Raw genomic sequence first — 13,500 nt, 5'->3', positions numbered from 1 at the left:
AATATATTAGTAACGGTGTAACACAAGTGTTATTATATTAGTTTTATCGCTTGATTCTCTCAGAACGGGATATATGAGCATGCTTGTGGCAGATTCTTAGTGTAGTTATCATCAAATGCCTAACCGGATATGCGAGGAAAGTGAGAAAGAATTCATGTTTGAAAATGATTCAGATAATATATTAGTAACGGTGTAACACAAGTGTTATTATATCAGTAATTGTAGATGTCCAAATATATTAATGTAAGCAGCGTGTAACTTCTTATCAATTGTCTTGTCTTTCGAAGATAAGTTTCACCTAACTCTAAGTACAGATAAATCAAACATGCAAAATTTATTTGCTTATCTCTTAAGCTTTCGTTTTATTTATTATTGTTTCTTGAGTCTTCTTCATAGTTGCACATCTTTGAATCAAGTTTTGAATCGATTCGTTTTAGAATTGCGTAATTCAATTGTTTGTATTTGAGTATGACGTTTTAGTCAATTGCTTGAGCTAATGGAACACGAATTATATTTGAATTTGGTTAAGTGACGTGGAAAGTAAAATCTCAAACTATTTTGAAAATTTTGATTAATTGAGATTTGGTGTGTATGACTCGAGTCAATCAGAATCCATGAATCGAATCAAATCAAATAGAGGAGAACAAAATAATTCTGATGTTTGTGATTCGAATCACAATTTACACATAATTCGAATCATGTAACTCTTGACTCGAATCTAGCAACCTTTTTTTCATCTATTTTTGTGCATAATTTCCAGCACATATAAATTCATTTAGTTAGCTTTAATTTCAAAGTGATAGCAATTTCATAATCATTGTGAGTTTGTGAAATCAACAACCTCCAAATTTATAAAACTCGAAATCTCCTGCAAAGATTTCTTTCATCTTCAACCTCTAGTTTGACTTCAGATGTTTACCATGATAGATTTGTAATTATTGAGGGAGATGTGTCTTGAAAGTAACAAATCTTGAATGTTTGGTAAAGATTTTCAAGAAGCTTGCAAGATCTTGATTGTTGTAACTGGTAGTGACAAATTTCAGTTAAAAGAAGGAGGTTATTCTCTCCAGTTTGGCTTTAGTAGTGTTATGTGGAAGCCTACAGACAAGGTATGAGTTTTTCTCAATCTTCGGATAGTTCATTGCTCAAGAAATTGGTGGGATCAGGGGTGACTGCCACGCACAAAGACTTAGAGCAGATTTACGAAGCTGCCAGACTCAAGAAGTGAGAATCAAGTAAAGATTTTCTAGAGAGTTCAGCATAAAGTGTGTGTACAAGTCAAGATCTAGATATGAGGTTTATTTTTCTCGGCATTATTATGGATTAGTGATTGTACGAACCCGTGTAATAATTGTCAAAATATAGTGAAAGAAAAACTTTCAATGGGAAACCATTGGAGAGTGGAGTAGACTTCTACAAGGACGATAAAGTTGAACCATTGTACTCTCTCTCTCTCTCTCATTTAATTTTCATAGGCTATTACATGTTTACGTTTCGTTTCTTAGCGTAGTTTATGATTAATTTTTGTTGGTAGCGATTTATTACGTAAGTAGATTTTGTTAGAATCGGAACCTAATTGAGTTTTATTGCTGATTAAAATCCTCAAACTAGTGGTGTTAGAATCCTATAACAATTGTTAACTTTGTAAAGGACACATCTCGAGTAGTTTACAATTTATCAATAAGATATAACTGGCCATTTTTTGAGTGTTGTCTTTGAACAATCTGTGGTAATTGTGAATTGCGTATGTGTAATCGTGATTGATTTTTAATACAGACATATGCTATCTATTTTCTCTTTAAGGTTTTAGTGCGTTTGAAAAACTTTGATATTATCTTTGAAAAAACTGTCAAATTATTAAAATAGTGTATTCACCGCCTCTAGATCATTTTCTATCCCATATTCCTACCTAACAATTGGCCTCGGAGCCTGGTTTTTTGATCAGGTCTAAGCGACTATTTTTTTTGAAAATATGGTTGACGATGATGATCCAATGGGATCATATAATAGAGAAACTATTTTAAAATGCGGGAGTTATGCTTATTGGAAAGAAAATATGCATGTACATTACTATTAGTTGACAAAAGTCTATGGGTAGCCGTCACCTTTGGTCCTGTTATCCGAAAAGGCGACGATGATGTTGTTAAACACCCAAAAGATTGAACGAGATATGAAATAAAAAAGGCTTTATATGATTTGAAAGCGAGAAACATATTTATCTCAGCTTTATGCGTGAAAGTATTCTACTCAATTTTACATCATAAGAGTGCAAAAATAATGTGGGACGCTATTCAAACCCGTTATGAGGAAACAAATAACGCTAAGGATTCTAAGATCAACATGTTAACAAAGGAGTTCAAACTATTCCATATGGAACCCGAAGAATCCATGAATTCCATGCAGACTAGATTCCTCCATTTAATCAATAAAATAAACAACTTAAGAAAATCTGTTACTAACATAGATTATGCTAATAAAATATTAATGTCGATGTGCATAGAATGACATCCCAAAGTTACCACCACAAAAGAATATAACGATCTTAGTACTTTGGATATCACAAAGATATTTGGGAAACTTGCCGAACATGAAAATGAGATGAAACGACTCACAAATAGTGAAGTAAAGTCGAAAAAGAAAGAAAACAAAAAGGAAGAGAAAATGGATCTTTTTTGTAAGCCTTGTCATCTAAATTGAAGAATCAAAGGAAGAAAGTGACAATTTTGACGAATAAGGTCCTAAAGAAGAGGAAATAAGTTTATTTGTTAGATTCTACAATAAATACTTGAAGAGAAACAAGCTCAAGCATTCCGATAAAAGTTTGATAAAATTCAAAAATACCCACCTGCCTAAAAGAGAACACAAGAAAAAGGATGATGATATCACATATTATGAGTGCGGAAAATCGGGACATTTTAGAACTACTTGTCTAAGCCTCTTCTCTAAACATCGTAAAAAGAAAGATAAGGATTTCTATAAGATAAAGGAAAAAGCGTCAAAGGTTATAAAGCCTATATTGCGTGAGAAGAAGATGATGAAAGCTTCTGCCTTAGATTCTTGCTCCAGCTTGGACGATGAATGTGTTAACCTATGTTTAATGGCACGAAAGAAAAGTGAAGACTCACAGGTATATATTTATGATCCTGTAAGTGAACCTTCATATAAAGAATTATCGAAAGTGTTTGATGATATGTATGTGGATTCTATAAATGCTTTTAAGAAAATTTCTCTCTAAAAGAAAATGATTGAAACACTTGAAAAATAGATTAATGATCTTAATTGCGCTTTGGATTCTCTGAAAGAGGCACATACATGTCTAGTTGATGAGATTTTAATGTTTATGACACTTTAGTTGAATAGGTAAAAAAAAGTAGAGTGTGTTACTTGTCCAATTTTAAAATATAAGTTAAAAATATCAAAGGACAGTTAACTCATGCTATTTCACTATCTACTACTAGTTATACTTCTTCAAGTGATAGAGGGACTATTTTAAAGAAAAAATCTAATGTTACTAAAAGAAATAGAAAAAGTAACTCATATAAAGATGTATGTCATTATTGTGGTGATAAAGGACATGTTAGGTTTTTTTTTCCATATTAGGAATGTTCAAGCTCCTAATGGTAAAATGACAGGGGTTCTTAAGTGTTCTTTAACTAACCCCCAAGAATCCAACTAAAATTGAGTACTCAGTTCTATCTATTGATATTTTATGTAGGAGTTTCTGGGAATATTAAAGGATTCTTAAGACAAGTGAAGAAACATCCATTAAATCATACTTTTGATCGTTTTGTATTCTTTTTGTTGTATTAGTTTTGTTATTTAATAACTTTGCTTGTGCAACAATTTTAGTCATAGATCATCATAATTGATATGGTTGTTCCTTTATTCTAAATCTCGTGTAGTTGCACTTAATTTACCTTAATTTCTTAATTGCATCATGATCATTAAACTATTTTTTCATTTTCATCAAAATTGTTTTTCACTTGCATCAAAATTGTGTTTTAATTGCATTAAAATCTTTTTCATTATATTCATCCGGCATCAAATGGTTTTTGCATTAAAGTTTTTTCATACGCAAAACATATTCTCTTAGTTCAAATATATGTCGATGATATTATTTTCGGTTCTACTAACGAATCTCTTTGTCAAATATTTTCTAGTTTGACACAGTGAATTTGAAATGTCTCTTACGGGAGATCTCACATATTTCTTAGGATTACTCATCCGCTGTCGCACACGAGTCAAAACGAGTAATTAGAAAACGGTAGTTTAGCGGAGGTGACAACTCGAGTATCGTATCACAAGGATTATTGTATTATTCTTAACCTAATGAAATCGATATAAGGGGGTTTATGTTTTAGTGGTCGATTTAGAAAACAAATAAAAAAAGTGATTAAAATAAGTGATTATAAAATAAGCCAATCTACTATTTTCGGTTTCCGGCTAATCACTAGTTTTTACCTACCAATTCCCTAAGCGACTTTGATCTCTATTCGATTCAAATTCGATTGACAAGCGCAATAGATATATGACAAATTTCTATTCATATATTCTTAATTAAGCAAACGGATAAATACAATCGTGAATTAAGCGAACACGATTTAAAAACGCAATTTAACAACAAAGCGACGAAAACGACGATTAATAGTTAGGAGTGCAATCATACGAATTTAATCAAAACCATTTCACAAAATACAGATTAAGCAAATGAAATTTCATAGAATATAATTGAAAGAGAATGAAATTAAATTGATAGAATAAAAACCTCAAAGCCTTGGAAATTCGGTTACAACAGATTGACTCTAGAAGATTAATTCATCTTCATGATCGCACAAAAGCAAAAAGTTATCGTGAATAATGTATATTTGCTACAGTACCGCGACTTCCCTTTTAAACAGAATAAGGGTTTCACTTATAATTCAAACTGGGCCGAAAAACCTAAATTCGGCCCAACAAATGGTCCAAAAGAAAATATTTCCTAAAATATGAAACTTCAATGAATTGTTTGAGACGTCTTCACTCTGAATCATATTTTGGCTTCAACATAAATGTTGTAGATCTTTCTCTTAGCTTTCCAACGTATGTCAGAACTTATAAAACGGCATCCCGTAGCCCAAGTTATGATCCAATTAGTGGACAGGTATCAAATAACCGCTAAAACTGAAAATAGCAAACGAAAATAGATTAGAGGCAAACATGAACTTAAATCTAAAAACATAATAAAATAGTAAAATAAGTAAAATAAACTTGATAAATGCATAAGTACAATTATAGAAGAATGTGCATCAAAATGCACTGATCAAATTCCCTCACACTTGAACTTTTGCACTCCGAGCAAAATTACAATTTCAAAACAAAAGGAAAGAATACAGAGCATACACTTCCAAAGGTTTTCAAGATACAAGGTATAAGCATAATTCCAAGTCTAAGCTTCAAGAATATAGTGTTAGTAAGCAACTTTTTGTGACATTTAAAGCAGATAGAAAAAACAGATTACCAAAAAGTACATCAATAACAGTAAGATCCTCACAAGATATAATTCACTCAACTCTCAAGTGTTTAGATTAACTGTTTACACTCAAAGCAGAACATGAAACTTAGTACTACCATAAGCTTGAAAGGACTCTAACATCCACAACTGAAATACATGCATACAAAGATCAAAAGGACTTTTATTTGGTTGTAACGTGGCCAAGGTAAGGGTGAGATAAATCCTAAGGGGTATTAGACTAAAATTCAAAGAGATAAAAGAGACTTGAAAGAAACTGCGGGAGTTGAATTTACAAAATGTTTCATTCACTTGAACAACTCTATAGAAATTGTTTTCTTTTCTCCTTCCACTTTTTATTCTTTTTTTAAGGAGTATGTATTGTCATGTATTGAAATATTACAAACATAATTCCTTTTTTTTTCTTCCTCTTATCCTTCTATTTTCTCTTCCTCTTATCCTTCTATTTTTTCATTCCTTTTTTATCTTTTATATTTTTTTTCTTTTTCTGACAACTTCTGAAATATTACAAACATAATTATTCAAACCCACACAACTCCAAACAAGACTCTTTCAACCATTTGAATAGGGTGATAACATTGTTTTTCACTTCTCGGCTTGTAATGGGTTTTAAACAAAAAAAAGGATAATAGGCTTAAGGGGGTTTCAAACAAGGGATGCAATTTTTTAGGGTTAGCTTTTTGGTTAACTGACTAAAAAAACAAAAGAAAACAAAATTGCCTTTATTATATCAGTGTGCACAAGTAAACAATAACATCAATAGGAGTCAATTCAAGTTCTAGAGACCAACAAACATGAGTGAATCACACAAGAAAGAAAGAGATGAATTTTTGTATGTTATCCATATAAGGCTAAAAGCTCACCAGGGTTAATGATCTACTGCTAAAGATATACAATTTAGAGTCTAGTCCTACCTATCATACTAAAAATGCACAACAAATTTTTCACATCACACCACAAGACTTTAGTCAAGAGAACTAAGAAAAATACTCATAATTGTAACTCAAAAACCAAAGGAAAAAGCATGCAATTTTCATTTATTTTAAATTTTAACTAAAAACAAAGAAAAATTGAAAACGAAACAAAGAAAATAAAACAAATAAATGGTTCCCTCCCCCACACTCAAAATATGCATTATCCTCAATGAAAGGACACAACTATTAAATGAGAGTGAGAGGAAAGGAAAAAGTGCTCACTGGTCAAGTTGCAGGGTAGGTGGGCTTTTCCAAGGAAAGCTTTTCTAAGAGTGCATCTTCAGGCACCACACTTTCATGGAATATCTTCAGGCGCTGCCCATTGACCTTAAAGGTTTTATCAGTACCTGCACCTTTTATTTCTACTGCACCATGAAGGAAAATATTAGTAACAACAAAAGGGCCAATCCACTTGGATCGAAGTTTCCCATCCATAAGCTTAAGGCGGGAGTTAAACAGTAAAACCTGTTGGCCCACAGATAATTCCTTCCTAGAAATCATCTTATCATGGAAGTGCTTAGTTTTCTCTTTATAAATCCTAGAACTCTCATAAGCCTCTAGCCTAAGTTCTTCAAGTTGTCGTAATTGGAGTTTTCTTTCAATACCTGCTTGTTGCATCTCCAAATTACAACTTTTTACCGTCCAATAAGCACGGTGTTCTATCTCTACAGGAAGGTGACATGCCTTACCAAAAACAAGTCGATAGGGGGACATCCCTATTGGTGTCTTAAAAGCGGTTCTTTGAGCCCAAAGTGCGTCTTCTAGACAACGACTCCAGTCCTTCCTGTTTGGTTGTGTAACAACCCGTATAATATATATCTAGAATAATATCATACAAGTGTTAATAATTGGTACTGATCCAACATAAGTGCCTAATGGCATCAATATATACACATGTCCAAACTAAAAACATCAATGGAACATGTTATACAATAATGCCTAAACAATAAAAATCTAAGAACTATGTGCAATATCTTCATTACACACAACTCCACAGCGGAAGATGATGATAAACGGCATCCCTTGAAACATCCATAACAGCTTCTCATAGATTCAACCTGTAAGGATTACCTGAAAAATAACAACAATGATGGGATGTGATAATAATATCAGTGAGTTCTCCTATCCTATGGGTCCACTCGGCTCTATAGGGTTTTCTAATCAATATCAACTCATATCCGACTCAAGTCAACAAGGGAACGAAGACTTGAGCGATGGGGAAACTATCTCGCAATTGTATGGCAACATGCATCTGAGTTCTCATAACTCAACCTCGATCATTATTCAAATCACGAAACATCAATTCCCGGACGGACTTACGTCTAAGCTAGGCCCGGTTCATGCATGCTCGTATGATTCGACTTTCGCGGTGGATATCAGGTTCTCCTATGGGACTCGAACCCACTTTTAAGAACCATCACTCGTATGGGACTTTACCCATTTTGAGTCTCTTTCACCGTATGGGCCTTATCCCACTTTGGTGTCCACCTTTCCCCCATGTCCGCCATGGTTGGGGCTCAAACCAAATTGAGGCTCGAATCATTGGTCCCACATCCCAATGCTTACACGTCTAAGCATATCAATAGAGATGTGTACCATCACAGAAAAACACACATTCTGAATACATGATCAGTTTCACAAAACATCGGTTCCACGAACCATAACAAAATTCATCAATCATAGGTGACTTCATTCACCATAATATACAAATAATAACATGGCATGTTCCATACAATGTGTCTCATTGTCAATCATGGCAACAATTCGTCCACGACCTCCACATAAGCGTCGCACGAATGAATACCATATTCTCATACATATATCTCACATGTTCCATAACCTAGATTATCTTTCTAAGTTATTAATCATGTTATACTCCTAGGTTTCCTCACTCTCCTTTGTAAGATTTTTAATCATGTTATTTCACAATCAAACATATCAACCATGTTTAACATCCATCAAAATACAATTCATAGAATTTGTAAGACACATAATATACTACAACATGGTATCATAATAATAGCCTTTTTCGTTATCTTACTAACGCATCCGTCCGCATCCAAAACGGAGTTATAACACTCGATTAATTCATTAATCTATCTTAATCAAGATTTAGATTAACATTTACTCATTGTATAAGTATTCAATAGTAACATCTTTGGCCTAGTGGTAAGGCTTGTACAATTCCAAGGAGGTCTTGGGTTCAAACCCCATTGGTGACATATTTTAATTCATCAAATAATTAATTCATGTCAATAGATTGATCAAATGAATCAATCGATTGAATGTGAATTATTCTAAAAAATTTCACTAAACCAATCGATTAACATTTTCTCTTTTCACTTCACAGATACCATTTCCTCTGTTATTTCATTTCTAACACACCATCCCTTTCTTCTTCCAACAAAACTCATCATATTACATGTATAACAAGGATTTCAACATCATAAACACAACCATAACAAACCATGCAATCACAACAATCATGAAGAGCATATCAAACACATGTTCATAAAAATAACAACAACAAGAGAAATATTCATCACAAAGCATGGATTATTCATGATCTATCTATGATCCTACAACCCTAATCTTCTAGAAACCTAGAGTTTCTAACTAGAACTCACCTAGGAGATGAAGATGGAGAAATAGATGTGAAGTTGGTGATGATGATGATGAAGATGATATGATGGTGGTGATGATGAGTTTATGAACTTTCCTCTTCTTCTTCCATGAGTCTTCTTCTTCTCCTCTTCTTCCTCTTTCTCTTTTCCTCTTTTCCTCTTTCTTTCTCTTTCTTTTCTTTTCCCTTTCTGATATCTCTCACTCTCCCTTACCTACTTCTTCTTATCCTTTTCTTCTTCTTTCTCTTACCACCACACAATTATATAATATATATATATATATATATATATATATATATATATATATATATATATATATATATATATATATATATATATATATATATATATATATATATATTATAATATTAGGTAGTAATAAAAATATCCAAATTGATATTTCATCTTCCAGTACCAATTGACCAATTATTAATGTTACCAAAAATGTCCCCTCTTGTACCTATTAATATTAGTCTGTCTCTTTATTAATAATTAATCTCTTCAAAGTTCACTGGTTACTCTATTGTTACAATTGATAATAAATAGAGTAAATAGGAACTCAATTGATCTCAACTGACAACTAATTGAGCATTTAAGGAAATATGGGATATTACAGGTTGCACCATTTTCTCTAAGACTTGTTTGATCTCCCTGTTTGAGATCTCAACTTGCCCATTAGTTTATAGGTGATGTGGGTAGAGATTCTGTGCACAACTCCATACTTCTGGAGCAAAGCTTCCATGTGCGGTTACAAAAATTAGTGCCTTGGTCACTTATGATAGCTCGGGGGATTCCAAACCTGCAAAGAATATTGGACCTGACAAAATCTGCAACAACTCTAGAATCGTTAGTCCTAGTGGGGATAACTTCCATCCACTTTGAAACATAATCAACAGCAAGCAAAATGTATCGAAAACTAAATGATATAGGAAAGGGACCAATGAAGTCGATTCCCCATACATCAAATACCTCACAGAAAAGCATAGATTGCTGAGGCATTTCAGTCTTACGAGTGATGTCTATACCTCCTATTTGGCACTCTTTACAAGTTCTATAGGTCTCATAGGCATCTTTAAAAATAGTGGACCAATAGAAACCTGAATCTAAGACTTTTCTTTCAGTCCTTTGAGGACCAAAGTGCCCCCTACTTGAGAAGCATGAGAAAGATGCAAAATAGATTCAATCTCATAGTCGGGGACACATCTCCTAATTACCTGATCACTACCAAACTTCCAAATATATGGATCATCCCAAACATAACATTTGGCGTCACTCTTGGGTTTGTGAATTTGTGTCCTAGACGCACCTGCAGGAAAAACACCAGCAACAAGATAATTAACAATATCAGCAAACCAAGCAGTAACCCCATGCAAAAGTAAAAGCTGCTCATCAGGAAAGTCATCCTGAATGGGAAAAGGATCTTCATCCCTCTCTATCCTGCTTAAATGATCAACCACCAAGTTCTTAGCTCCACTTTTATCTTTAATCTCCATATTAAACTCTTAGAGCAACAACATCCACCGAATCAATCTTGGTTTTGCTTTTGTCTTCTTTAACAAGTATTTTAAAGTTGCATGGTCAGTAAAAACAACAACCTTGGAACCTAGAAAATATGATCTTAATTTATCAAGAGCAAAAACAATAGCTAGAAGTTCCTTTTCAGTGGTGGTGTAATTAGATTATGCAAAATCTAAAGTCCTAGAAGCATAATAAATAACATGGGAAGCCTTATCAACTCTTTGTGCAAGGATCGCCCCAATAACATAGTTTGAAGCATCATACATAATCTCGAAATGGAGGGTCCAGTCAGGGGGCTGGATGATAGGGGCGGAGGTCAATGCTTTCTTCAAGAAGTCAAATGCTTTTTTGCAGTTGTCATCAAAGTTAAAAGTGACATCATTATTCAACAAGTTTGATAGCGGAAGATCTATCTTGCTGAAATCCTTTATGAAGCACCTGTAAAAACCTGCATGACCAAGAAAAGAACGAATCTCGTGAATGCAAGATGGGTAAGGAAGTGTAGAAATAACATTAACCTTAGTAGGGTCTACTGGAATTCCTTTTTTAGAAATTATGTGACCCAGGACAATTCCATGTTCGACCATAAAATGGCATTTTTCATAATTTAAAACAAGGTCAGTTTCAATGCATCTCTCTAAAACCAAATTTAAACTATTCAAACATGCATCAAATGAAGAACCATAAACAGTGAAATCATCCATAAACACTTCCATGCAATTTTCAATAAAATCAGCAAAAATGCTAATCATGCATCCCTGAAATGTGCTAGGAGCATTACAAAGACCAAAAGGCATCCTCTTGTAAGCAAATGTACCGAATGGACACATGAAAGTGGTCTTTTCTTGATCTTCTGGTGCAATATGAATATGAAAGTAACCTGAAAAACCATCAAGAAAACAATAGTGTGATTTACAAGCTAGTCATTCAAGCATTTGGTCAATGAACGACAAAGGGAAGTGATCCTTTCTAGTAGCCCGATTCAATCTCCTGTAATCAATACAAACTCTCAAACTATTCTGAACTCTAGTGGGAACAAGTTCATTTTTGACCACAATGAGTCCAGATTCTTAGGTACAACTTGCACTGGGCCTACCCATTTACTGTCAGAGATAGGATAAATGATACCTGCTTGCAAGAGTTTGGTTACCTCTTTCTTCATAACATCGAGAATCAAAGGATTAAGCCTCCTATAGGGCTGCCTCACTGTTTTACAACCATCCTCAAGTAAAATCCTGTGCATACACATTGAAGGACTAATGCCTGGTATGTCAGCCAATGTCCACCCAATCACCTTTTTATGCTTCCTCAAAACTTGGAAAAACTTACTTTCTTGATCGAAATCAAGGTTAGAAGAAATTATAACCGGAAGTTTTTCATTACTATCTAAATAAGCATATTTCAGATTTTCAGGGAGTTGTTTCAGCTCTAGGGAAGGTGGTTGCTCAATGGATGAGGTGTTTGGGACAATCGGGATGTCAAGAGCTTCAATTGCATAAAAAACTTCATGGAAAACTTCACCTGTAGGAGAAATGTTACCCTGCAAGGCAACATCAATCTCAGCACATACAACACAAAGGTTTATGTCAGTACAATCATCACATGAATAAACATCACCAAACCCAGATAGAGATGGAAAATCAAATGAAAATAATTCAGAAAAAGTGTCATCAACCAACTCAGAAATCAATTCAATATGAAAAACAGAATGCTCCTCCAAGGGATGTTTCATGGCATCGAAAATGTTAAATTTTGTGACAATGTCACCAAATTCCATGGACATGGTTCCATCGTCGACATCAATTTTTGTTTTCTCCGTTTTCATGAACGGTCTGCCTAAAATGATGGGCGATCTGCTTGAATTTGTTTCTCCATACATGTCCAGAATGTAGAAATCTGCAGGAAAAATCAAGTCATTAACTTGAAAAAGCACATCTTCCACTACTCCAATAGGGTGAGCATTGCTTCTGTTCGCCAAAGCATGCAATTTTCGAATTTACTATCCCCAATGGCACATGGAATAACAAAAGTTCATGGATCCTTGCACTTTTGGGGTATGACCTGATTGAGGGATGAAACAGTAGCTTTCTCAGGTGACTGCTTAGGCTGGATAAGGGCTGAAATGTTTCGTCCCAAAATTACTCTCTCATTGCCCTTCAACCTTCTCTTACTTGTGCATAAGTCTTTTAGAAATTTTGCATACTTTAGAACCTGCTTAATAATATCAAGAAGCGGAATGTTTACCGCCACTTTTCTAAACACATCTAAAATCTCTCTCTCCTTGTATCCATCATCAATCCTTTTATTTTTCAGTATTCTATATGGGAAGGGAACTGGTGGCACATACTCTTTCTCTTTTTCTTTTTCAGTTTCTAGCACAACAGAGGGTTCAGTTTCTATCACAACGGAAGAAGGTTCAAGTGTTACCTCAAGAACTTTTTTATTTTTTTCTGGGGCTGGTTCTGTTACCTTCCTGGATCTCAACGAAATTGCACTCACATTAGCATTAGGGCCTTTTGAATTCACAACTGTTTGGGAAGGAAGTTGGTTTGATCCTTGGGCTTGCTGCATGACATTCATCGAAGTGGCAAGTTGTCCAATATGTGTCTGCAAAGTCTGAATAATGGAATCTGTTCGTTGCGGAAATTGGAGATTGTTCACAACCATTTGTTTGACAAGATCCTCTAATGAAGGTCCAGAAGGTGCAAAGGTGGAGACTTGGGGAGTGGTCTGTGGTTATGGCAGGGGTATGACTAATTGTTGTTGGGTGGGCTGCTGGTTTCCATATTGAAGGTTTGGATGGTTCCTCCAATTGGGGTGATATTTGTTGGTGGACAAGTTAGGAATGTTGTACCCTTTCTGATTGTTGCTTTGG

General features: G+C 34.3%; 1 protein-coding gene across 1 annotated transcript; it reads right to left on the bottom strand.

The window, feature by feature from the left end:
• Window positions 1–10,786: 10,786 nt before the first annotated feature.
• Window positions 10,787–13,292, bottom strand: LOC127131226 (uncharacterized). Its single transcript, XM_051060157.1, has 3 exons — window positions 12,687–13,292; window positions 11,754–12,165; window positions 10,787–11,505 (listed from the first exon to the last, which is right to left on the bottom strand). The coding sequence occupies exons 1-3, from the start codon at window positions 13,290–13,292 to the stop codon at window positions 10,787–10,789; spliced, it is 1,737 nt and encodes a 578-aa protein (XP_050916114.1).
• Window positions 13,293–13,500: the final 208 nt, after the last annotated feature.

The sequence above is a fragment of the Lathyrus oleraceus genome, chromosome 3, assembly GCF_024323335.1.
Source record: "Lathyrus oleraceus cultivar Zhongwan6 chromosome 3, CAAS_Psat_ZW6_1.0, whole genome shotgun sequence".
In the NCBI taxonomy this organism is placed as follows: Eukaryota; Viridiplantae; Streptophyta; class Magnoliopsida; order Fabales; family Fabaceae; genus Lathyrus; species Lathyrus oleraceus.
Note: the sequence above shows the minus strand (reverse complement) of the source record. Positions and strands in the feature narration are given on the sequence as shown.

What these genes read in the sequence shown, in the direction of transcription:
- LOC127131226 (XM_051060157.1), bottom strand. Translation starts at nt 13,292, where the DNA reads ATGGTTGTGAACAATCTCCAATTTCCGCAACGAACAGATTCCATTATT. An exon ending in CTGTTTCATCCCTCAATCAG is followed by an intron (nt 12,166 to 12,686) that starts GTCATACCCCAA and finishes GTTGCCTTGCAG; the next exon opens with GGTAACATTTCTCCTACAGG. An exon ending in AACCAAACTCTTGCAAGCAG is followed by an intron (nt 11,506 to 11,753) that starts GTATCATTTATC and finishes ATGGTTTTTCAG; the next exon opens with GTTACTTTCATATTCATATT.